The sequence below is a fragment of the Oncorhynchus nerka genome, linkage group LG2, assembly GCF_034236695.1.
Source record: "Oncorhynchus nerka isolate Pitt River linkage group LG2, Oner_Uvic_2.0, whole genome shotgun sequence".
Taxonomy (NCBI): domain Eukaryota; kingdom Metazoa; phylum Chordata; class Actinopteri; order Salmoniformes; family Salmonidae; genus Oncorhynchus; species Oncorhynchus nerka.
Window position 1 is genome coordinate 8,290,297 of NC_088397.1, and position 26,454 is coordinate 8,316,750.

Genomic DNA, 26,454 nt, shown 5'->3' on the forward strand with positions numbered 1-26,454 from the left:
ACAGGAAGAAGTGAGTCTGGGCCGTATTCATAACAGGGTTGATCATCTCTGGTTTCAGAGACAGGAAGAAGTGAGTCTGGGCCGTATTCATAACAGGGTTGATCATCTCTGGTTTCAGAGACAGGAAGAAGTGAGTTTGGGCCGTATTCATAACAGGGTTGATCATCTCTGGCTTCAGAGACAGGAAGAAGTTCAGAGACAGGAAGAAGTGAGTCTGGGCCGTATTCTCTGGTAACAGGGTTGATCATCTCTGGCTTCAGAGACAGGAAGAAGTGAGTCTGGGCCGTATTCATAACAGGGTTGATCATCTCTGGTTTCAGAGACAGGAAGAAGTGAGTCTGGGCCGTATTCATAACAGGGTTGATCATCTCTGGCTTCAGAGACAGGAAGAAGTGAGTCTGGGCCGTATTCATAACAGGGTTGATCATCTCTGGCTTCAGAGACAGGAAGAAGTGAGTCTGGGCCGTATTCATAACAGGGTTGATCATCTCTGGCTTCAGAGACAGGAAGAAGTGAGTCTGGGCCATATTCATAACAGGGTTGATTATCTCTGGTTTCAGAGACAGGAAGAAGTGAGTCTGGGCCATATTCATAACAGGGTTGATCATCTCTGGTTTCAGAGACAGGAAGAAGTGAGTCTGGGCCATATTCATAACAGGGTTGATCATCTCTGGTTTCAGAGACAGGAAGAAGTGAGTCTGGGCCATATTCATAACAGGGTTGATCATCTCTGGCTTCAGAGACAGGAAGAAGTGAGTCTGGGCCGTATTCATAACAGGGTTGATCATCTCTGGTTTCAGAGACAGGAAGAAGTGAGTCTGGGCCATATTCATAACAGGGTTGATCATCTCTGGTTTCAGAGACAGGAAGAAGTGAGTTTGGGCCGCATTCATTATAGGATTGTAAAATTCTTCCAACCAGGATTTCTGGAAAACCAGGGAAATTTGGGCAAAGTTACCAGGATTTTGCAACCCTATTCATAAAGCATACCAGAATAAGAGTGCTGATCTAGGATCAGGTCCTCCCTGTCCATGTAATCATATATTCATTATGATCTAAAAGGCAAACCTGATCCTAGGTCAGCGCCAACTGTGAGATGCTTTATGTTGTTTTAAGGAATGAAAAGAGTAGAGGTTCAAATACAGTTTGAACCAAACTTAATCCTAAACTCAAATCCTGCTATCTAGTCGACCTAAATCAACAACTTCAAGTATTTGACACGTATTCGACCCAGGTCTGGAAGAGACAAATTAATTGCTACATATTTTATTAACAACCTCACAATTTGCAAAATGTTCATTTAAGCTATTTTTAAGACACATGACAGTTCTCTTCTATATCTCCAGGAAATCTGCAGCGAAAGCTGAGGAGAACGCAGAGAACCCCTACGGTGTGACCAACGAAACATTTGAGAGGGAAGAGGATGAACAGACAGGGTTCTGAGTCGCTGATTGTCAGTGTGAAAGTTAGACAGAAGACTTGACAGATCTGAAAACCCCCTACAACAACAACTCTTTCAAGAAGACCACATTAGAAGTTGGATCATTCCTTTAAATTATGTATAAATTCAAGACATTTGTAGAGTTTTAGAATATATTTTTATTCTAAATAAAAAAAGACTTAAGTCACAGAAAAATATAAAAAGCATTACTCATCTGACTAAACGATCAATAACTGAAAAATACAAACAAATGCTAATTATTTGTGTATGATACATAGCTACTTCTCTCTGCAATAGCAGAATAAACAGGCCACTGCTGCATTACACACACACACACACACACACTGTAATATCAGTACACATCCATTCTTTTCCTGGGCTCTGTTTCTCTACATTCAATGAATCGACAGTACATTTATGGTAGCCAGTATAGCCCACTCAGCAATCATCATTGTTTTCCAGGGACTCATGGGATCAATACAAAATGACATGGTATAAAATGGTGGTATAAAATGGTATAAAATTATGGTATAAAATGGTGGTATAAAATGGTATAAAATTATGGTATAAAATGGTGGTATAAAATGGTGGTATAAAATGGTGGTATAAAAATACACTATAGAAACTACATAGAGAAACATAACATGCAGAAACAACAAACCCTCTTCATCATTTATGGATGACAAAGAAGAATGACTGGTCCCCAGTCATCCCCTGGGGTTTCCCCAAATCTACTTTGGTCTTGTTAGAAGTGTGGATGAACCAGCCCTGGCAGTAGGCGGACTCAAACCGGCGTTGTTTGCTCATTTCAGCCTTCATGTAGAAGACAAACGCCTGGATCTCCTCATCATCCTTCCTAATGCTTTTCAGTCTGTGTGTGTCACACGTCTGAAAGGATATGTACAGGTTAAAAGATATTATTATTATTATTCAACAATTCCTTTTAGTCCTTGTGCATATCTACCTAAATCTGCTTTTAAAGCCTGAATGGACCTGTGCAGTTTTGGGAACACTATTCACTACTCAAATTCAACATGAACATGGAATAACCATAACACAACAGGGAATAACAATAACAGGGAATAACAATAACACAACATGGAATAACAATAACAGGGAATAACAATAACAGGGAATAACAATAACACAACAGGGAATAACAATAACAGGGAACAACAATAACACAACAGGGAATAACAATAACACAACAGGGAATAACAATAACAGGGAACAACAATAACACAACAGGGAATAACAATAACACAACAGGGAATAACAATAACACAACATGGAACAACAATAACAGGGAATAACAATAACACAACAGGGAATAACAATAACAGGGAATAACAATAACACAACAAGGGAATAACAATAACACAACAGGGAATAACAATAACACAAGAGGGAATAACAATAACACAACAAGGGAATAACAATAACAGGGAATAACAATAACACAACAAGAGAATAACAATAACACAACAGGGAATAACAATAACAGGGAATAACAATAACACAACAAGGGAATAACAATAACACAACAAGGGAATAACAATAACACAACAAGGGAATAACAATAACACAACAAGGGAATAACAATAACAGGGAATAACAATAACACAACAAGGGAATAACAATAGTCCTTGGTCTCATTTCCTTTACTGACTACTATGAAGTTATTTGAAAAATATGCATTTAGTGGTGAACTAAAAATACATATAGTAGCAATTATATTGAACACATCTTAAAGTCTTTATCCTTAAGAGTCTATTGATGCACATCTTTGTGTCAAGCCAGTGAACGTAATTTTAAAAAATCCCCATCAAAATCCGTCAATTTAAGCTAGAGATATTTGCATGGGCTGAGTCTCGATCCCCCACATCCGCCTATGTTGCCCTTCCGCGTCTGCGGTGGAAGGTGGCCGAGCTCCAGCTGTGTTTGTCAGACCATGAGCCATCCCGAAAATCAGTTCTCTCACGAAAAACGTCTGTAGCATAGGTTTGGCCTACTAACTCTATGGAAAGATGACTCTCACAAACACGCTGGTGTTCTCCGTTTTGCTTTACGACCCCCACAAGAGTCTTTACGACCCCCACAAGAGTCTTTACGACTCCCACAAGAGTCTTTCAGAATCATCTGAAGGCAACCCATTCAAATAAATGGAAGCACGGGATTAGCTTTGTGCCAACAAAAATAAGGGGTTAAATATGTGTCCAAAAAAACACAAATATTTCCTAAGCTTTCTGACATCTCGTCGATATAGGACAGATCACTTCAAAACAACCATGTTATAAAATGATGGTATATAAAAAAACTAGAGAAACATAACATGCAGAAACAACAAACCCTCTTCATCATTTATGGAAGACAAAGAAGAATGACTGGTCCCCCGTCATCCCCTTGGGTTTCTCCAAATCTACTTTGGTCTTGTTAGAAGTGTGGATGAACCAGCCCTGGCAGTAGGCGGACTCAAACCGGCGTTGTTTGCTCATTTCAGCCTTCATGTAGAAGACAAACGCCTGGATCTCCTCATCATCCTTCCTAATGCTTTTCAGTCTGTGTGTGTCACACGTCTGAAAGGATATGTACAGGTTAAAACTATCAAAACCTTCCTGATGATGTTTTTTGACTGTCATTTTGACCATTTCTGAATGTTAGTCCATGTGTTTCTTTGGGCTATAATAGTAAAGGCCAAATTCAATATTTTATCAAATATACCTAAAGAAGTCCTAAAATTCTACATCAAATAGCTAAATGATCCATGGTATGGCCATCTTAAAACACTTCCATATGTTAGTTTAGTAGCTCCTGGACTAAATGGCGTGTTAAGTTAAACCCAGGAAAGATCCTGGATAAAGTAAGGTCCATCTGGGTGAGAACTCAAGGTAATACATGTCAGATTATGAGTTTAACAAGTATTACTATGTATTTTGGGTACTCGACCCGTGGTAAATATCCCTTTATTATACTGTTTAGAAATTATTTTATGACCTGAACCTAAATACATGCAAATTATGTGAATTTCAAATCGCAAATATACCTGAAGCGCTCACCAACAATATAGTGCCATCTGTAGGTCTCATTGAACTGAAATAGTGAAAATACACCTGAAGATCTCGCCAAACTTGTAAAAAATATATATATATATATATTTAATCTGTTAAAAAAACATGGGAGCCTCTTAATTGTAAAGAGCAGGCTGTTGAGACTGAAGACAAATGGTCTCTGGACTACCAAGTAGCTCAGAGTTGTAGGAGTTCTCTCAAGATGAGTAAATGGAGAACTTTCCTAAATCACAAGTTCACAGACACCATCTGGCCAAAGGGTGGTTCCCTGGACCGAGCAAGAATCAAACGCTGCCACAAAAAGTCATTTGAAATGAAACACGGTCGGGACCGTGACCAATGCCTCCTGACAGTAACATTATTTTCCAGTTCGGCTCATTTGAAAACACCAGACTTCAGTGGTTGAATCTCAAACACAACATGTAAAAACTAGATGAGGAACTGGAGTCACAAAGATCTCAAATTCAAGACCTCATCCAACGGGCCATATGCCTCCACCGACAGAACACGCTCCGTAGTAGGGGAAAACTAACCAGGTGACGTCGACCAGGTTCACCGGTTGGGAAGCGAAACTGCTGTCAGGGGACATGTAGTAAAATGTGCTAGGCTAAACCCCGCAACTCTCCTACCAATCCCAACGACACCATCCATCACTGCTGTCTAGACATGATGGTGACATCGTCACTGCCAACCAGGACTTGAGTGACGTGCCTTTTAAATGCTGACTTAGTGTCATATTCAGATGGGTCATCCTACCTGGACCAAATGGGAAATAGACGGACGGGGCCCGCTGTAGTCACAGACCACACATGGCTAGGGTCTGCTCCGTTACATCCTGGTACCTCAGCACAGTTGGCAGAGGGGACAGCGCTGACGCACGCGTTGATGCTGACAGAGGGTAATCCCTCCATCACACCATCAGCGTTATTACGCAAAAAGGTATGAGCATCATCTGGATGTGTGCAACAACAGTTCAACATTCCCCTTCTGCTACCACTTCTGTCAAGCTGTCTACACATGCAGTTTTACACCAACATACACCACCACACAGAATGCGCTGCAACGCAATGCAGCAAGGCAAACGCAGCGTTCCATTGGAAATTAATGTACTTCTGATGTACCTAAACGTCATGACGCCGTCGGTGTGATCGAGGCGTAAGAAGGTGACAATCTATAATGATTCAAGGTATGTATGTGGTGTTTGCCAGGACTTCAGGAGGTTGTGGAAACGGCGTGGGTTTATGACGTTGTTAAACACGACGGTAGCGGCTGTTAGGAGCGGCGGCGTTACCCAACGCTGGTGTAATTATTAAATGTGCCGCCCACTTTTAGGGCCGATTCTGTTACGAAAGGGGATGCCAGTGCTGACATGGCTGCGAAAGCAGCAGCGGCCATGGTTCCTCCTCCCCTCACCCACGGTTCCTCCTCCCCTCACCCACGGTTCCTCCTCCCCTCACCCACAGTTCCTCCTCCCCTCACCCACGGTTCCTCCTCCCCTCACCCACGGTTCCTCCTCCCCTCACCCACGGTTCCTCCTCCCCTCACGACACTCACCCACGGTTCCTCCTCCCCTCACGGGACTCACCCACGGTTCCTCCTCCCCTCACGGGACTCACCCACGGTTCCTCCTCCCCTCACGGGACTCACCCACGGTTCCTCCTCCCCTCACGGGACTCACCCACGGTTCCTCCTCCCCTCACGGGACTCACCCACGGTTCCTCCTCCCCTCACGGGACTCACCCATGGTTCCTCCCCCCCTCACCCACGGTTCCTCCTCCCCTCACGGGACTCACCCATGGTTCCTCCCCCCCTCACGGGACTCACCCATGGTGACTGTACATACTTCTACTGATGCTGTTAATATGCAAAACCATGCTGATACCGTTGAAAAGTGGTGTTTGATGTCTTCAGGCTGAAAACCCGATGACGACGGCGTCTGGCGCCACCCAGACGGCCGTACGCCACTCATACTACTTCCCTATCTTGCACACATACGTATAGTATCATGGAACGACGCATGAGTCCAAGGAGAGATGTTAGGAATGTGTAGGAAAGAATGGTATTGGCCCAAATTTGGCCCAATTTGCAAAAACAAAATGGTTAGAAAGATCTGAAACACAACATGAAAACAACCACTCCAGTTACTGGAATGGGAATCAGATCACTACCATGGGAACCCTTTGGAAAGCTTCAAATCAATGTCATCTGTTTACCACCAAGTAAAGGGTCAAAAATATTGTTTGTATTAGATACGTTCTCCAAGTGGGTTGAAGTCGCCCCCCCCCACTAGGAGGAATGTTGCTACCACCGAAGCTAAAACCCTGTTGAGAGACTATATTCCCAGACGGAGAGTGCCTGGGCACCTGGAAAGTGACCAGGGCCCGTAATTTATGACTGATAAACGCTAGCGCACTAGGCTACCTGCCTAGTAGTACTAGTAGTACTAGTACCTGCCTACCTTCCCTAGAACAACATACCTGTTCTGTATATTCCCACTATCCTTAAAGAACTCGCTGAGTTGCATGAATTGACTGAGTCTGCCGTGCCCATATCATCCAGTTGAAGGCCTTGAATCACCTAACCCCACTATCCTTAAAGAACTCGCTGAGTTGCATGAATTGACTGAGTCTGCCGTGCCCATATCATCCAGTTGAAGGCTAACCACCATTATACATTCCTCTGTAAATGTCAAGGTGAAAGCTGCAATTGGTTCCTTTAGCAGTGAAAGGGGGACTGGTGAACAGACTGACCTCTGGTAAACAACAATACTGTACGTGGGACACAATCTGGTCCTGGGATGACTCACTGTTGGTGAATGCCTGTAAACTGACTGTAGTTGTGCTCCGTACCTTTCATATGGTTTATGACCCGATGTCTGTGCATCCTAGTGCCGGGCGGTACAGAGGGCAGGTGCCCTCTGGGAAAAGTGCCCCCTTTGACAATGTAGGGAGTGACGTCTCGGTCCCTTGTACCACTACAATAAGGAGCCAGAGGACTGTAGCTCGCCTGAAATACCTAACCGCAATGTCTATTAGAGGGCCTTGAACCACCTGACCATAATGTCTATTAGAGAGCCTTGAACCACCTGACCCCAATGTCTATTAGAGGGCATTGAATCACCTGACCCCAATGTCTATTAGAGGGCCTTGAACCACCTGACCCCAATGTCTATTAGAGGGCCTTGAACCACCTGACCATAATGTCTATTAGAGGGCCTTGAACCACCTGACCCCAATGTCTATTAGAGGGCCTTGAACCACCTGACCCCAATGTCTATTAGAGGGCATTGAATCACCTGACCCCAATGTCTATTAGAGGGCCTTGAACCACCTGACCCCAATGTCTATTAGAGGGCCTTGAACCACCTGACCATAATGTCTATTAGAGGGCCTTGAACCACCTGACCCCAATGTCTGTTAGAGGGCCTTGAATCACCTGACCCCAATGTCTATTAGAGGGCCTTGAACCACCTGACCGCAATGTCTATTAGAGGGCCTTGAACCACCTGACCGCAATGTCTATTAGAGGGCCTTGAACCACCTGACCGCAATGTCTATTAGAGGGCCTTGAACCACCTGACCGCAATGTCTATTAGAGGGCCTTGAACCACCTGACCCCAATGTCTATTAGAGGGCCTTGAACCACCTGACCCCAATGTCTATTAGAGGGCCTTGAACCACCTGACCCCAATGTCTATTAGAGGGCTTGAACTACCTGACCACAATGTCTATTAGAGGGCCTTGAACCACCTGACCCTGCTTTTGACACCTTGTTGAGTCCATGCCTCGACAAATTGAGGCTGTTCTGAGGGCAAAAGGGGGGACTGGGGGTGCAACTCAATATTAGAAAGGTGTTCCTAATGTTCGGTATAGTCAGGGTATAATCAGGGTATAGTCAGGGTATAATCAGGGTATAGTCAGGGTATAGTCAGGGTATGCTGTGACCTTGTGAGGAGTTATTTGTGTATCTGTAGAAATATCCTCTCTTTAGAGAAGTAGTATTGAGAGTCTATTGTACTGTTTTGGTGCACACGCTCCCTCCTTGCTGCCCTGCAATAAATATAGTATGAGAACCCAACTTGATACTCTCCTTTTGTAGTTTCGTTTGTCAGGGCCTTGCTAACATTAATCTTAGCAGCAGAAAGCAGAAGGGTATGTGCTCACCCCAACACAGAGAGAGACTCGCTCTCCGTCCTTAACACACTTGAGGAAACAGTTAGAGCTGGTGAAGTTGAGCACCACAGGGACCCCCCGAAACTCTCCGTCCACACAGTCAGACTTGTAGTGATAGATGGTGATCTTCTCTGGAATAAATCAATCAATAAACAAATCAGTTATTACCATAGTAACAAAAAACATTGGGCTAAAGTTAGCGTTCGCAGTCTGTAGTCCAGACTGTCCATCATCAAATTAATATTTGTACATAATTGCCGTGGCAACGTTTAATAAACAGTTGTATAATTGTTATTATGATAAAAGAATAAGAAAATCAACGACATAATACAAAAACACATTATTCTACAACAAACCTGGAGTTGCTGACAAACTAGGAATACTCCACATCTTACGTGTGAGTCTACGCCGAAGGTACATGCGACATAAATAGTTTTCAATAAAGAGGTTGTCCACCTGTTGTACTTTTTCCAAGTTGCCCATTCCTCGTGACACTGAACACAAAAAGAGAGAAACAAACAGACAAAACAGTCATCAGAAAATACAATGAAGAAGATGAGGAAGCACACCTCAACAAGCTCTTCGTTTGGATGATGTCATTGTTTGGGACCCATGGCAGAGCATTGGTGAAGCAGCACAAGTGAAATAATCCCATGGTGCTGAGAGTAGAGGAGATGTGGAAGGGATCCAGTCTAGTTTATAACTATGTGGAGGAGATGTGGAAGGGATCCAGTCTAGTTTATAACTATGTGGAGGAGATGTGGAAGGGATCCAGTCTAGTTTATAACTATGGAGGAGATGTAGAAGGGATCCAGTCTAGTTTATAACTATGGAGGAGATGTGGAAAGGATCCAGTCTAGTTTATAACTATGTGGAGGAGATGTGGAAAGGATCCAGTCTAGTTTATAACTATGGAGGAGATGTAGAAGGGATCCAGTCTAGTTTATAACTATGTGGAGGAGATGTGGAAGGGATCCAGTCTAGTTTATAACTATGTGGAGGAGATGTGGAAGGGATCCAGTCTAGTTTATAACTATGTGGAGGAGATGTGGAAATGGAAAGGATCTAGTTTATAACTATGTGGATAACTATGTGGAGGAGATGTGGAAGGGATCCAGTCTAGTTTATAACTATGTGGAAAGGATCCAGTCTAGTTTATAACTATGTGGAGGAGATGTGGAAGCGTTCCAGTCTAGTTTATAACTATGTGGAGGAGATGTGGAAGCGTTCCAGTCTAGTTTATAACTATGTGGAAGGGATCCAGTCTAGTTTATAACTATGTGGAGGAGATGTGGAAGGGATCCAGTCTAGTTTATAACTATGTGGAGGAGATGTGGAAGGGATCCAGTCTAGTTTATAACTATGTGGAAAGGATCCAGTCTAGTTTATAACTATGTGGAGGAGATGTGGAAGGGATCCAGTCTAGTTTATAACTATGTGGAGGAGATGTGGAAAGGATCCAGTCTAGTTTATAACTATGTGGAAGGGATCCAGTCTAGTTTATAACTATGTGGAAGGGATCCAGTCTAGTTTATAACTATGGAGGAGATGTGGAAGGGATCCAGTCTAGTTTATAACTATGTGGAGGAGATGTGGAAGGGATCCAGTCTAGTTTATAACTATGTGGAGGAGATGTGGAAGGGATCCAGTCTAGTTTATAACTATGTGGAGGAGATGTGGAAGGGATCCAGTCTAGTTTATAACTATGGAGGAGATGTGGAAGGGATCCAGTCTAGTTTATAACTATGTGGGAGGAGATTTATAACTATGTGGAAGGGATCCAGTCTAGTTTATAACTATGTGGAGGAGATGTGGAAAGGATCCAGTCTAGTTTATAACTATGGGAGGAGATGTGGAAGGATCCAGTCTAGTTTATAACTATGTGGAAGATGGGAAGGGATCCAGTCTAGTTTATAACTATGGAAGGGAGAGTTTATAACTGTGGAATGGGATCCAGTCTAGTTTATAACTATGTGGAAAGGATCCAGTCTAGTTTATAACTATGTGGAGGAGATGTGGAAAGGATCCAGTCTAGTTTATAACTATGTGGAGGAGATGTGGAAAGGATCCAGTCTAGTTTATAACTATGTGGAGGAGATGTGGAAGGGATGGAGGAGATGTGGAAGGGATCCAGTCTAGTTTATAACTATGTGGAGGAGATGTGGAAGGGATCCAGTCTAGTTTATAACTATGTGGAAAGGATCCAGTCTAGTTTATAACTATGTGGAGGAGATGTGGAAGGGATCCAGTCTAGTTTATAACTATGTGGAGGATGATCCAGTCTAGTTTATAACTATGTGGAAAGGATCCAGTCTAGTTTATAATAACTATGTGGAAGGGATCCAGTCTAGTTTATAACTATGTGTCTAGTTTATAACTATGTGGAAGGGATCCAGTCTAGTTTATAACTATGTGGAAGGGATCCAGTCTAGTTTATAACTATGTGGAGGAGATGTGGAAGGGATCCAGTCTAGTTTATAACTATGTGGAGGAGATGTGGAAGGGATCCAGTCTAGTTTATAACTATGTGGAGGAGATGTGGAAGGGATCCAGTCTAGTTTATAACTATGGAGGAGATGTGGAAGGGATCCAGTCTAGTTTATAACTATGTGGAGGAGATGTGGAAGGGATCCAGTCTAGTTTATAACTATGTGGAGGAGATGTGGAAAGGATCCAGTCTAGTTTATAACTATGGAGGAGATGTGGAAGGGATCCAGTCTAGTTTATAACTATGTGGAGGAGATGTGGAAGGGATCCAGTCTAGTTTATAACTATGGAGGAGATGTGGAAGGGATCCAGTCTAGTTTATAACTATGTGGAAAGGATCCAGTCTAGTTTATAACTATGTGGAGGAGATGTGGAAAGGATCCAGTCTAGTTTATAACTATGTGGAGGAGATGTGGAAAGGATCCAGTCTAGTTTATAACTATGTGGAGGAGATGTGGAAGGGATCCAGTCTAGTTTATAACTATGTGGAGGAGATGTGGAAGAGATCCAGTCTAGTTTATAACTATGTGGAAAGGATCCAGTCTAGTTTATAACTATGTGGAGGAGATGTGGAGGGGATCCAGTCTAGTTTATAACTATGTGGAGGAGATGTAGAAGGGATCCAGTCTAGTTTATATATATGTGGAGGAGATGTAGAAGGGATCCAGTCTAGTTTATAACTATGTGGAGGAGATGTAGAAGGGATCCAGTCTAGTTTATAACTATGTGGAGGAGATGTAGAAGGGATCCAGTCTAGTTTATAACTATGTGGAGGAGATGTAGAAGGGATCCAGTCTAGTTTATAACTATGTGGAGGAGATGTAGAAGGGATCCAGTCTAGTTTATAACTATGTGGAGGAGATGTGGAAGGGATCCAGTCTAGTTTATAAATACGTGGAGGAGATGTAGAAGGGATCCAGTCTAGTTTATATATACGTGGAGGAGATGTAGAAGGGATCCAGTCTAGTTTATAACTATGTGGAGGAGATGTAGAAGGGATCCAGTCTAGTTTATAACTATGTGGAGGAGATGTAGAAGGGATCCAGTCTAGTTTATAACTATGTGGAGGAGATGTAGAAGGGATCCAGTCTAGTTTATAACTATGTGGAGGAGATGTAGAAGGGATCCAGTCTAGTTTATAACTATGTGGAGGAGATGTAGAAGGGATCCAGTCTAGTTTATAACTATGTGGAGGAGATGTGGAAGGGATCCAGTCTAGTTTATAAATACGTGGAGGAGATGTAGAAGGGATCCAGTCTAGTTTATATATACGTGGAGGAGATGTAGAAGGCATCCAGTCTAGTTTATATATACGTGGACATGGTGATTGTGATATGGTATTCATGACCAGGGTTTCACTTCTCTGTCGGAAAGGTCATGGGAGCCAGTAATGAGGGAAGTGTATTTCACATTACACAAAATAACCTGTATTTACTCCGAAATTATGTGATTAAATGCTTCATTCACAGTAATAAATATGAAAATAAAATATAGCTTCTATAAGCACCACTAGCCACGATTTGGAACCAGTTAGAGTTAAATAAATTGTAATTATACTGTAATAAAATATAAAAATGTAACTATGATTGTTTCTACAAGCACCGCTATTGCTCGCGATTTGGAACCAGGTAGAGTTGAGTAAGTAGTTCCAGAAAGTATCTGTTGTCACCATACAATGTCTTCTTAAATGCCAGGCAAAAACCAGTTACAACAGTAGAATAAAATGCTCCAGAAGCACTGCTCGGTTGGCAGTACCGATACTGTTAATAAAAGGAACAGCCTACTTACCAACCAGACACGTTGAATCTTTTGAAGTCAGCACCAGAACATACCCAGGGTACACCCTGGTTAGATGAAGGGTGGCCTGCTGTGGTCTAGCGTGTGGTTATATGCTCCCACTCCCCAGTGCTCATGTATCGTGTCTGCCTGGGTACCAAACCATCCCACTATCTATTGAACACAATCTTCTCCTGTCTTTCCTGTCCCCTCTACTCACTGTCCTATCAATTAAAAGCAAGTCAAAAATACAAGTGTGCTGGGAACTGCCCCCACTGCTTACAAATACATATCATTCAAACTTACCCAGGGTGACTTTGCTGGACTCTGCGACCATGACAACCTCGTTGAAGTTACAATCCGACTTGCCACAGTTGTGACAAGAGCTCCCGTCACCGCAGCCACGCCCCCTCACCACAGAGATTCTGGTGTTCGTCATGGCAACCAGGAACAGATCGTCAACCTCACCATCGGCTTTGTTGACATCCTCTTCTGTGAGGTCTTCCATGGGGCGACAGGAGTCACTTTGTTCAGGGACGATACATGACGTTATACATTTATATGGAGATTCGTGTGAGGCCAGTGGTCCATTAAAACAGGGTTTCCCCATACTCGGTCCCGGGGCCCCCTGGGTGAACGCTTTGGTTTTTACACCAGCACTACACAGCTGATTCAAATAATCAAAGCTTGACGATGAGTTGGGTATTCGAATCAGCTGTGTTATGCTACGGCAGAAACCTAAACGTGCTCGGGGTTTGGGAAACATCCAAATACATTCTACACTAAATATAATATGTGTGTCAACACACGTTCCAGGAAAATACAGTGAGCTCTAAAAATATTGGAGTGTGACATATTTTTTTGGGGAGTTTGATACAATGACTGTTTAATTGCAGACTGTCAGCTTTAATACAGCTGATGTATTATTTACTATTCATTTCTATTGGGCACAAAATGATCTAAAAAAACAACCAAAACAAACAGCAAATGCATCCAACAAGTTTGTAGAGTCACAAGCTTCATGTAAATCATTACGTGCAGGAATATGGGACCAAATACTTCAATATGTATTAAAGTAGTAAAAAGTTAAGTACATTTGTCCCAATACTTTTGGTCCCCTAAAATGTGGGGACAATGTACGAAAACAGTTAATGGCTGATTGACTGACTGACTGATTGACTGACTGACTGAGTGATTGAGTGACTGGTTGATTGATTCAGCCCACCTCTCCAGGTCGTCCAGGTCATCCTCTCGTCTCATCTCCAGGCTGAAGCTGAGTATGGTGCTCTCCTTGGAGACCGGGTGGAGAGCCCTGGCCTCAGCCCCCTCCTCTGGGCATCTCTCTGGTGGAGGAGCCCTGCTGGCTTGGTGGACAGTCTAGAGAGATGGGAAGATAACAGACATGGCTATCTGAATAACAACACTGATGTCCTTCCTCTTCCTACCTGGAGAGGTAAAGAAACCTGTGCACCATAAACAACGACATCACTGCTGTCAATGTAAGGGACTTCATTAACATGGGAAACATATGTTTACATTGCCAAAGCAAGTGAAAGATACAATTAAAATAAACAATAAAAAATTATCACACTCACAATAGTTCCAAAAGGTTACAGACATTTCAAAAGTCATGTCTATATACAGTGTTGTAATGTTATGCAAATAGTTATAGTACAAAAGGGAAATTAAATCAAGATAAATATGGGTTGTATTTACAATGCTGTTTGTTCTTCACTGGTTGACCTTTTCTTGTGGCAATAGGTCACACATCTTGCTGCTGTCACACTGTGGTATTTCACCCAGTAGATATGAGAGTTTATCAAAATTGGATTTGATTTAAAAAATCTTTATGGTTCTGTACAATCTGAGGGAAATATGTGTCTCTAATATGGTCATACATTAGGCAAGAGGTTAGGAAGTGCAGCTCAGTTTTCACCTCATTTTGTGGGCAGTGAGCACATAGCCTGTCTTCTCGAGAGCCAGGTCTGCCTACGGCGGCCTTTCTCAATAGCAAGGCTATGTTAACAGAGTCTGTACAAAGATTTCCTTAAGTTTGGGTCAGTCAGTGTTCAGGTATTCTGCCACTGTGTACTCTCCGTTTTGGGCCAAATAGCATTCTAGTTTGCCCTGTTTTTTTGTTAATTCTTTCCAATGTGTCAAGTAATTATCTTTTTGTTTTCTGATGATTTGGTTGGGTCTAATTGTGTTGCTGTCCTGGGCTCTGTGGGGTGTGTTTGTGTTTGTGAACAGAGCCCCAGGTCCAGCTTGCTTAGGGGACTCTTCTCTCTGTAGTGGTTTGCTTTGTATCCTTTTCATTGCTTTTATCAGAATTTTGATCATTAGCGGGTATCAGCCAAATTCTGCTCTGCAGGCATTATTTGGTGTTTTATGTTGTACACTGAGGATAGTTTTGCAGAATTAAGCATGCAGAGTCTCAATTTGGTGCTTGTCCCATTTTATGAATTCTTGGTTGGTGAGCGGACCTCAAGGTAATGGGTTCTATAACTGATTCAAGTATTTTTAGCCAGAACCTAATTGGTATGCCGAATTTTATGTTCCTTTTGATGGCACATGTTCCTCGCCTTGTCTCTCAGATCGTTCACAGCTTTGTGGAAGTGACCTGTGGTCCCGATGTTTAGGCCAGGGTATGTATAGTTTTTTGTGTGTTCTAGGGCAACAGTGTCTAGATGGAATTTGTATTTGTTGACCTGGCAACTGGAACTTTTTTGGAACACCATTATTTTTTGTCTTATTGAGATTTACTGTCAGGGCCCAGGTCTGACAAAATTCCCCTGTTGCTCTCTCTCTCTCTCTGACTAATATTCAGATTCATGGGTTCAAACGGTGACTCAAAACAGCAATCAATGTTGGTCACTTCTGGTAAATATCTTATTCATAGGTTGCACCTCAGTCATACCATTGTTATGAAAATGATCAAGCCGCCCTCTACCAGCAGCGTTTTCCTTCTAAATTGGGCTACAATGAAAACGATGTCATGGGTAAAATGTATTGGTTGCAGGTTTTTGGGCTACTTTTAAATGTCTTAAAAATATATATTTCACTGTGACCTGCTGCTTCTGACTTTCAGGCAGTGAGGCAACCTGTTGCTGAGTGAGTGAATGAGAGAGACTATTTGAACTATTTGCACATCCTTACATCACTGTATATAGACATAATATGACATTTGAAATGTCTTTATTCTTTTGTAACTTCTGTGAGTGTAATGTTTACTGTTCATTTGTATTGTTTATTATCTACTTCACTTGTTTTAGAAATGTCAACAATACATATCCTATGCCCAAAAAAAGCCCCTAATTAACATTGAAACTGAGTGAGTGAGCGGTGGGGGAGCGCCTGAGGCCTAGAAGTGTGTTGAGCCCGAGCGCTGCAAGCGGACAGCCATGTCACGTGAATGAAAGGAGCCGGAGCAGCACGCGCGCACGTCGTGACACTCCCCCCCCCCCCAGTTGTAGGTAGGCTATTTAGTGTCATCATGGAGACACCTACAGTAATTTCCATGAAAAAAAAAACATTAACACGCTAGAACTGATGCACAAAAAAATAAGGCGACAAAGCACAGGAAAGCGACTTTATGTTCCTTTTGATACATTCGCTCAGAGGTGGTTTAAACTGCATTCTAATGACGACTTTGCATATAGAAAACCATACTGTATGAAGCGAAGGGTGGAAATTTGAAATTGAAGTTCTGGAACTCCCTCGTCTGCTTCTGTTATGGGGAAAAGTTCACAATGAAAATATTACATTAAATGTCGAGAATATAACATTTGCATCTGTTGGCCATCAATTAGCATATTGATTTCTATGCCTATGTAGGCTACTGTAGCCTACCATTTTATACAATAAATACGTTGAAATGACAACGTGACTGGAGTCATTGCAAATCAATTAGTTTTTTACATTTATGGATAGCCAGGGGTTATGTCCAACATTCAGACATCATTTAGAAACAAAGCACGTGTGTTTAGTGAGTCTGCCAGATCAGAGGCATTAGGGATGACCAGGGGTTATGTCTCCAACATTCAGACATCATTTAGAAACAAAGCACGTGTGTTTAGTGAGTCTGCCAGATCAGAGGCATTAGGGATGACCAGGGGTTATCTCCAACATTCAGACATCATTTAGAAACAAAGCACGTGTGTTTAGTGAGTCTGTCAGATCAGAGGCATTAGGGATGACCAGGGGTTATCTTCCAACATTCAGACATCATTTAGAAACAAAGCACGTGTGTTTAGTGAGTCTGCCAGATCAGAGGCATTAGGGATGTTCTCTTGATAAATGCGTGAATTAGACACTTTCTGTCCTTAAAGCATTCAAAATGTAAAGAGTACTTTTGTCAGGGAAAATATATGGTGTAAAAGTACCTACTTTGTTTTTAGTAAAAGTTGTCAAAAATATAAATAGTAAAGTACAGATACCCTAAAAAACGAAGTAATACTTAAGTATTTTACTTAAGTACTTTACACCACTGGATTTAATAAATAGGCTATATTATAACTTTTTATTTATTTATTTTATTATAACTTCAAGTTTATTGTTGTTGTAGCCTTATGTTATTATACAATTATGAATGGCCAAGTTTAGTTAATGAAGTTGGATGTTATCAATTGTGATCATGGTCACAGTTCTAACTCAATTGCCAATCAGCTGTTTGTTGGAATTGATTATATTGAAAGTAAGTCAGTCAGATTAGACTACAGGTAAATAAATAAAAACACTGGCTGTTGTTGACAAGCATAGGTCTATTGTTCACATTTGGTTCAGTGATTGAAATTACGACCCCATCCTCAGTAGCCTATTCGGCAACTGAAGCACTTATTACCTTGAAATCGCCTCGATATTCATGTTGAATGAATTAGTCTGTCAATTCGAACTAAGCAAGCTGCTAAATCGTTGATGTTACATCTTGCCTAGGCTATCTGAAATGAGATCTAGGCCTACCAGGGGCTATAAGCTACCTGCCTCCAGCTAACCAAACCATGGCAAAGTTGAATTACAATCATAAACCTGGATTTTAGTCAGTAGGCCTAGCCTACACTGATTGAAATGACAAGTCAATCTCGCAAATAGGCCATTTATAATGGTTTGTAGTCTTAACATCTGGCACATTTTCCAGAAAATAGCCCTACATTCATTTTTTAAGTATAATAAGGGCAAATGATCTTTTCTCTCACAAAATATAAGATGGCACCGAAGAGGATGAACGTTTTACATGCTCCTAATCAAGTGAGCTATTTTGTTCGTTTTTTTGCGCTGTTTGTAACTTGTTTTTTTAACTTATTTTGTACATAATGTTGCTGCTACCATCTCTTATGACCAAAAATAACTTCTGGACATCAGAACAGCGATTACTCACCACGAACTGGAAGAAGCTCTTTCCTTTAACGAGTCCGACGAGACGGATATACTGCTTTCCCGGGAACAGGCCCAAATCCCCGTTATTTGCGTAAAGAAACGATGGAGGAAAAGAAGGTGCTGAGAATCCGTAGACCGAGCGAGTAAACTCCCACTGTCATCTGTTCTACTGGCTAGCATGCAATCATTGGAAAATAAAATTAATGACCTACGATTACGTTTATCCTACCAACGGGACATTAAAAACTGTAATATCTTATGTTTCACCGAGTCGTGACTGAACGAAGACACAGACAATATAGAGCTGGCGGGATTTTCCATGCACTGGCAGAACAGAGAAGAAGCTACGTCTGGTAAGAGAAGGGGTGGGGGTGTGTGTCTTTTTGTCAATAACGGGGATGTCTAAAATATTAAAGAAGTCTCGAGGTATTGCTCGCCTGAGGTAGAGTACCTTATGATAAGCTGTAGACCACACTATCTATATTATTCATAGCCATCTATTTATCACCACAGACCAATGCTGGCACTAAGACCGCACTCAACCAACTCGATAAGGCCATAAACAAACAAGGAAATGCTCATCCAGAAGCAGTGCTCCTAGTGGCCGGGGACTTTAATGCAGGCAAGCTTAAATCAGTTGTACCACATTTTTACCAGCATGTCAAATGTGCAACCAGAGGGGGGAATAAAATAAATAAAATAAAAACAAAAGCCAAACTTTACTCCACACAGAGATGCATACAAAGCTCTCCGCCGCCCTCCATTTGGCAAATCTGACCATAATTCTATCCTCCTGATTCCTGCTTTACAAACAAAAACTAAAGCAGGAAGTACCGGTGACTTGCTCAATATGGAAGTGGTCAGATGACGCGGATGCTACGCTACAGGACTGTTTTGCTAGCACAGACTGGAATATGTTCCAGGATTCATCCATTGGCGTTGAGGAGTACACCACCTCAGTCATCGGCTTCATCAATAAGTGTATCGACGACGTCGTCCCCACAGTGACTGTATGTACATACCCCAACCAGAAGCCATGGATTACAGGTAACATCCGCATCGAGCTAAAGCTGCCGCTTTCAAGGAGCGGGACACTAATCTGGACGCTTATAAGAAATTCCACTATGCCCTCAGACGAACCATCAAACTAGCAAAGCATCAATACAGGATTAACATCTTGAGTGTAGGGGGCAGTATTTTCGTTTTTGGCAAAAAAAAAAAAAACGTACCCATTTGAAACTGCCTATTTCTCAGGCCCAGAAACTAGAATATGCATATAATTGTCAGATTAGGATAGAAAACACTCTAAAGTTTCCAAAACTGTCAAAATATTGTCTGTGAGTATAATAGAACTGATATTAAAGGCAAAAACCTGAGGAAAATCCAACAAGGAAGTGCTGTTTTTCCTGAAAGCTCTCTGTTCCATTGGATGCCTTGTCTCCATTTAAAGGGATATCAACCAGATTCCTTTTCATATGGCTTGTCGGATGTGGCAGGGCTTGAAAACTATTACGGACTACAAAGGGAAACCCAGACACGGGCTGCCCAGTGACGCAAGCCTACCAGCCGAGCTAAATGCCTTTTATGCTCGCTTCGAGGTAAGCAACACTGAAGTAGGCATGAGAGCACCAGCTGTTCTGGATGACTGTGTGATAACGCTCTCAGTAGCCGATGTGAGCAAGACCTTTAAACAGGTCAACATTCACAAAGCCGTGGGACAGACGGATTACCAGGATGTGTACTCAAAGCATGCATGGACCAACTGGCAAGTGTCTTCACTGATATTTTCAACCTCTCCCTGACCGAGTCTGTCATACCTACATGTTTCAAGCAGACCACCATAGGACTACAGGAAAAGGAGGGCCGAACAGGCCCCCATTAACATTGACGGGGCTGTAGTGGAGAGGGTCAAGAGTTCAAGTTCCTTGGTGCCCATATCACCAACGAACTATCATGGTCCAAACACACCAAGACAGTCATGAAGAGGGCACGACAAAACCTTTTCCCCCTCAGGAGACTGAAAAGATTTGGGTCCCCAGATCCTTAAAAAGTTCAGCACCTTCAAGAGCATCTCATTGTCTGGCTCGACTGTAAATGCTCTTTCCAGACTCACATTAAGAATCTTCAATCCAAACTTAAATATAGATTTGGCTTCCTATTTCGCAACAAAGCCTCCCTTCACTCATGCTGCCAAACATACTCTCGTAAAACTGACTATCCTACCGATCCTTGACTTCAGCGATGTCATTTACAAAATAGCCTCCAACTCTACTCAGCAAATTGGATGCAGTCTATCACAGTGCCATCCGTTTTGTCACCAAAGCCCCATATACTACCCACCCCTGCGATTTGTATGATCTCGTTGGCTGGTCCTCGCTACATATTCGTCGCCAAACCCACTGGCTCCAGGTCATCTATAAATCTTTGCTAGGTAAAGCTCCGCCTTGTCTCAACTCACTGGTCACCATAGCAACACCCAACCGTCACATGTGCTCCAGCAGGTATATTTCACTGGCCATCCCCAAAGCCAACACCTCTTTTGGCCACCTTTCCTTCCAGTTCTCTGCTGCCAGTGACTGGAACTAATAAAAAATAAATAAAATATAAAATCACTGAAGTTGGAGACATATCTTCCTCACTAACTTTAAGTGTCAGCTGTCAGAGCAGCTTACCGATCGCTGCAGCCCATCTGTAAATAGCCCAGCCAACCAACTACCTACCTCATCCCCATATTTGTTTTTCTGCTCTTTTGCACACCAGTGTTTCTACTTGCACATATCACTCCAGTGTAAGTTGCTAAATTGTAATTACTTCGCCTATTTATTGCCTTACCTCCTTACTTCATTTGCACACCGTGCACACAGATTTTTCTATTGGGTTATTGACTGTACGTTTGTTTATCCCCTGTGTAACTGTGTTGTTTTTGTCGCACTGCTTTGTTTTATCTTGGCCAGGTCGCAGTTCTCAACTGGCCTACCTGGTTAAATAAAAAATGTAATCAAATACAGAGGTAGTGCGTATGGCCCAATACGTCACTGGGGCCAAGCTTCCTGCCATCCAGGACCTATATACCAGGCAGTGTCAGAGGAAAGCCCATAAAATTGTAGGAGACTCCAGTCACCCAAGTTATAGACTGTTTTCTCTGCTACCGCACAGCAAGCAGTACCAGAGCGCCAAGTCTAGGACCAAAAGGCTCCTCAACAGCTTCCACCCCCAAGCAATAAGACGGCTGAGATATTTTCTTCTTCTTGAACTGCACTGGTTAAGGGCTTGTAAGTCAGCATTTCACGGTAAAGTCTACACTTGTTGTATTCGGCGCATGTGACAAATAAAATTAGATTTCATTTGATTTTGTAAACTGCTGCTACTCACTGTTTATTATCTATGTATAGTCACTTCAACCCTACCTACATGTACAGATTACCTCAACTAACCTGTTTATTATCTATGCATAGTCACTTCAACCCTACCTACATGTACAGATTACCTCAACTAACCTGTTTATTATCTATGCATAGTCATGTACAGATTACCTCAACTAACCTGTTTATTATCTACATAGTCACAACCCTACCTGACTCAACTAACCTGTTTATTATCTATGCATAGTCACTTCAACCCTACCTACATGTACAGATTACCTCAACTAACCTGTACACCACACACTGACTCAGTACCCCCTGTATATAGCCTCGTTATTGTTATTGTGTTACTTTTTATTATTTTTTCTACTTTAGTTTATTTGGTCAATATTTTCTTAAATCTTCTTGAACTGCACTATTTGTTAAGGGCTTGTAAAGTAATAATTTCAGGGTAAGGTCTACAATTGTTGTACTCGGCGCATGTAACAAATAAAGTTTGATTTGATATTCAAATTCCTTAGCTAGTCATATTAGTTCACAATAATTAGTATTTTGATGGAAAACAGAATTTTGTTTCTTAAGTCTTTAGAAGTTAAGTCGAAATTCACTCGATAACGTTATTGAAAAAATTGTTTATTGGCTAATTGTGCCAACTCCTTTCTTGCTGCGAAAAAAACTAACAATTGTTAGTGTTTAGGCCTTGTGGGTGGGTTTTGAGTAATCAATTTCCGCCAGACCTGGCAACCCTGACGGGCAGCGTAATAGTGGTGCCCTAAAGTCGTGATAAGCCCAGTCATTCTGGACGGAGGGTACGCCTGTTTAGGCTAAATTACACTATAGTGCCTGGAAATAAGATGACATTGCTAAACGAGTCAAATTTTTAGTTAGAAACAACTTTTCCAGCATTATCATGTCGTCAAATTTACTTTAGACAGATGGCAATGTTGTCATTAGCTAGCAAAGTTCGTCAAAAATAGCTAGCAATGCTAACGGCAGCTACCTCAATTTTAGCTAACGTTATACTGCATCTAAAGTCAATCTGGCGATATCAAAACGAGGACAAAAGGTTTTGCTACTAATTATTTGCATCCTTTTGAATGGCATTGTATTTCTAACTTTTTATGAAATCTCAATCAGTGCTCATTGACAATACATTTTAGTAGAATGCTCAGTTGGGTATTAGTTCAAAACAATATTGTGATGAAACATGCAACCCATGAAGAGAGTGGAGTGATATAAGAACTTTATCACTCACCAACATGGGGTTTCCTTCCGTCAGAATCTTGGCGAAGGTCTCTGGGGATAGATCCTGTAGGTCCACTCCATTGATGGTCAGGAGCTTGTCTCCTTCACTGAGGAACAACAACACCACATACCTGTTTTATATATATTTGTATATATTTATTATGTTTTTTCATTGCAACTGCCAACCACAGGAGGACTCTCAATGAGTGTAAACTGCCTGCTGCCGCTCTGCTAATCATCAGATGGGGGAAGGAGAGGAGGTAGAGGGCCCACGTGGGCAACTCTTAAAAAGATTCAGCTAATGTCTTCTGGCATGTAAATTATGTAGATTTGCATGATATGCATTTTTAAAAAGGCAGATTTTTAAAAAGGGGATCTCTAAAAAAAAAAAAGCCCTGGGGCCTATGATTTCTTAATATGGCCCTGCACAGACCCCGTGGTTTAATCTACACAGACCCCGTGGTTTAATCTATACAGACCCCGTGGTTTAATCTATACAGACCCCGTGGTTTAATCTACACAGACCCCGTGGTTTAATCTACACAGACCCCGTGGTTTAATCTACACAGACCCCGTGGTTCAATCTACACAGACCCCGTGGTTCAATCTACACAGACCCCGTGGTTTAATCTACACAGACCCCGTGGTTTAATCTACACAGACCCCGTGGTTTAATCTACACAGACCCCGTGGTTTAATCTACACAGACCCCGTGGTTTAATCTACACAGACCCCATGGTTTAATCTACACAGACCCCATGGTTTAATCTACACAGACCCCGTGGTTTAATCTACACAGACCCCGTGGTTTAATCTACACAGACCCCATGGTTTAATCTACACAGACCCCGTGGTTTAATCTTCACAGACCCCATGGTTTAATCTACACAGACCCCATGGTTCAATCTACACAGACCCCATGGTTTAATCTACACAGACCCCATGGTTTAATCTACACAGACCCCGTGGTTTAATCTACACAGACCCCATGGTTTAATCTACACAGACCCCGTGGTTTAATCTACACAGACCCCGTGGTTTAATCTACACAGACCCCGTGGTTTAATCTACACAGACCCCGTGGTTTAATCTACACAGACCCCATGGTTTAATCTACACAGACCCCATGGTTCAATCTACACAGACCCCGTGGTTTAATCTACACCCCGTGGTTTAATCTAGACCCCATGGTTTAATCTACACAGACCCCATGGTTCAATCTACACAGACCCCGTGGTTTAATCTACACAGACCCCATGGTTTAATCTACACAGACCCCGTGGTTTAATCTACACAGACCCCATGGTTTAATCTACACAGACCCCATGGTTCAATCTACACAGACCTGGAGAAAAACAATACAGCTTTTTATGACATTCAGGGGTGGAATTACCAAATTAAATAACTCTGTGACCTCACCCCTGACATTAGATCAAAAACTATTTCCTTACATCATAAAGGAGTTTTACTATGGGAAGTCCCTCTTGTTTCCCTCTAAAATGTCTCAACTCCTCTATCCTTAAAAGGTTTCAACCTACAGTATATTCAAATTCTTCACAGATAAACAGAGGTTATCAGAGGTTACCTGGCGAAGGCTCCTCCTCCTTGTCCTCCTTTCTTGAACTTGAGGATCTTCTCCACTTCATAGTGGTGTTTCCCATCCTCCTCTGTGTGAAGTATAGAGATACCTCCCTTCACAGGTGAATCCTATGGACCGGAATGGAAATCATAGCAACTCACATTACCATACATGGTTGAAAACAAAGCCTTAGCTTCCACGTGACGACTACTACTGTATTTCTTTCTTTTACCTTTATTTAACTAGGCAAGTCAGTTAAGAACAAAATCTTATTTTCAATGACTGCCTAGGAACAGTGTGTTAACTGCCTGTTCAGGGGCAGAACGACAGATTTTGTACCTTGTCAGCTCAGGGATTTGAACTTGTCAGCTCGGGGATTTGAACTTGCAACCTTTCGGTTACTAGTCCAATGCGGTTACTAGGCTACCCTACTAGGTTACTAGTCCAATGCCGCCCCACTAGGCTACCCTGAAAAGACCAAAGAGCATATCCCTGATCCCTCAATTTTCTACTACCCTACCCTACATTGTTACAATTCAAATAGAAAACTACAACCTAAACTGGAAGGGAAGTGATGCAGTCATATCACTTACTGTGATATCCATATCCTTCTCTAGGTCTCCCCACTGGTAGTATGTAGGCAGTCTTCCTACTGGTAGTATGTAGGCAGTCTCCCCACTGGTAGTATGTAGGCAGTCTCCCTACTGGTAGTATGTAGGCAGTCTCCCCACTGGTAGTATGTAGGCAGTCTCCTAACTTGTAGTATGTACGCAGTCTCCCTACTGGTAGTGTGTAGGCAGTCTTCTGACTGGTAGTGAGTGTTAGCAGTCTCCTCACTGGTAGTGTGTGGGCAGTGCCACAAGTCCTGACTTAAATAGCTTTGTATAGGAGGGTTGACCAGGCACTTCTGCATCATGTGAACCGAGCAGCCAGAGAGGAAGTAGGTACACACACACAAGAGGGACTATTATTTTGCCAAAAGAGGATCTTCTGCAGAACGAGGAACTGGTCATGAGTTGTAAAATGGAAAAACAATAGATTACAAGAACACAGCTGTTTGAGTGTTAAATGGACAATTCACAGTCTGCTTGTGTACTAGCTATCCACTCATTAAACTCCTGCCTGTGTTGAAAATGTTGGCTTTCCAGGTATGACATGGCATCAACGTCATCACCACACACAGATCTGTGGCTTCGGTAGCTCCTTGTTAGCCTGGTCCCTGATCACAGTGTGCCGTCAGGCCCAACTCATATGGTCATTGTTTGGCAAGACAGCACACACAGACCTGGAAGCAGGCTAGCTCTCTGTTGCAACAGGAAGAAATGACTCACTACATACAATTGAAGTCGGAAGTTTACATACACTTAAATTGGAGTCAATAAAACTCGTTTTTCAACCACTCCACACATTTCTTGTTAATAAATTATAGTTTTGGCAAATCAGGTTAGGACATCTACTTTTTGCATAACAAGTAATTTTTCCAACAATTGTTAACATACAGATTATTTAACTTATAATTCACTGTATCACAATTCCAGTGGGTCAGAAGGTGTTCTAGTTTTTCCTATTTCTATGTTGGTGAGCTTGGTATGGTTCCCAAGTAGAGGCAGCTGATTATCGTTGTCTCTAATTGGCGATCATACTTAAGTTCTCCATTTTTCCCACCTGGGTTGTGGGATATTGTTTGTGTTAGTGTGTTTGGCCACTACGGCTGCACATTCGTTGTAGTTTTGTTGTTTTTGTTTCTAGTTTCACTTTGTATTAAAAAGATGTGGAACTCAATCCACGCTGCGCCTTGGTCCGCTCATTTCGAAGAACGTTACTGTAGGTAAACTTCAGACTTCAACTGTACATCACAATAGAGATGGCTGTTGAAGTGAACCCATGAAAGACCACATGTTTTTGTTTGATCGAGCTTCCTCAAAACATCTTTTGACACGATGCTCGATTA

At 42.1% G+C, this 26,454-nt stretch overlaps 2 protein-coding genes across 2 annotated transcripts in view; one reads left to right on the top strand and one right to left on the bottom strand.

The window, feature by feature from the left end:
• Nucleotides 1-1,945, top strand: part of ace2 (angiotensin I converting enzyme 2) — a 27,376-nt gene extending 25,431 nt beyond the window's left edge. Inside the window, exon 18 of the mRNA XM_065022672.1 lies at nucleotides 1,347-1,945. Coding sequence (XP_064878744.1) covers nucleotides 1,347-1,443 — 97 coding nt within the window. The 3' untranslated portion in view covers nucleotides 1,444-1,945. The remainder of the gene's footprint in view (nucleotides 1-1,346) is intronic.
• On the bottom strand, nucleotides 1,576-25,375 carry LOC135573416 (uncharacterized). Its single transcript, XM_065022674.1, has 9 exons — nucleotides 25,097-25,375; nucleotides 24,510-24,631; nucleotides 22,935-23,031; nucleotides 14,170-14,321; nucleotides 13,251-13,468; nucleotides 9,038-9,175; nucleotides 8,673-8,812; nucleotides 3,791-4,017; nucleotides 1,576-2,329 (listed from the first exon to the last, which is right to left on the bottom strand). The coding sequence occupies exons 1-8, from the start codon at nucleotides 25,106-25,108 to the stop codon at nucleotides 3,799-3,801; spliced, it is 1,098 nt and encodes a 365-aa protein (XP_064878746.1). The 5' UTR covers nucleotides 25,109-25,375; the 3' UTR covers nucleotides 1,576-2,329; nucleotides 3,791-3,798.
• Between the last annotated feature and the right edge of the window lie 1,079 nt (nucleotides 25,376-26,454).

Bases quoted from the DNA above. Each gene is read 5' to 3' on its own strand.
- LOC135573416 (XM_065022674.1), bottom strand. The intron at 23,032-24,509 runs GTAACCTCTGAT...GTTGTTCCTCAG, and splicing joins GGAGGAGGAGCCTTCGCCAG to TGAAGGAGACAAGCTCCTGA. The intron at 13,469-14,169 runs GTGGGCTGAATC...CCCTGAACAAAG, and splicing joins GACCTGGACGACCTGGAGAG to TGACTCCTGTCGCCCCATGG.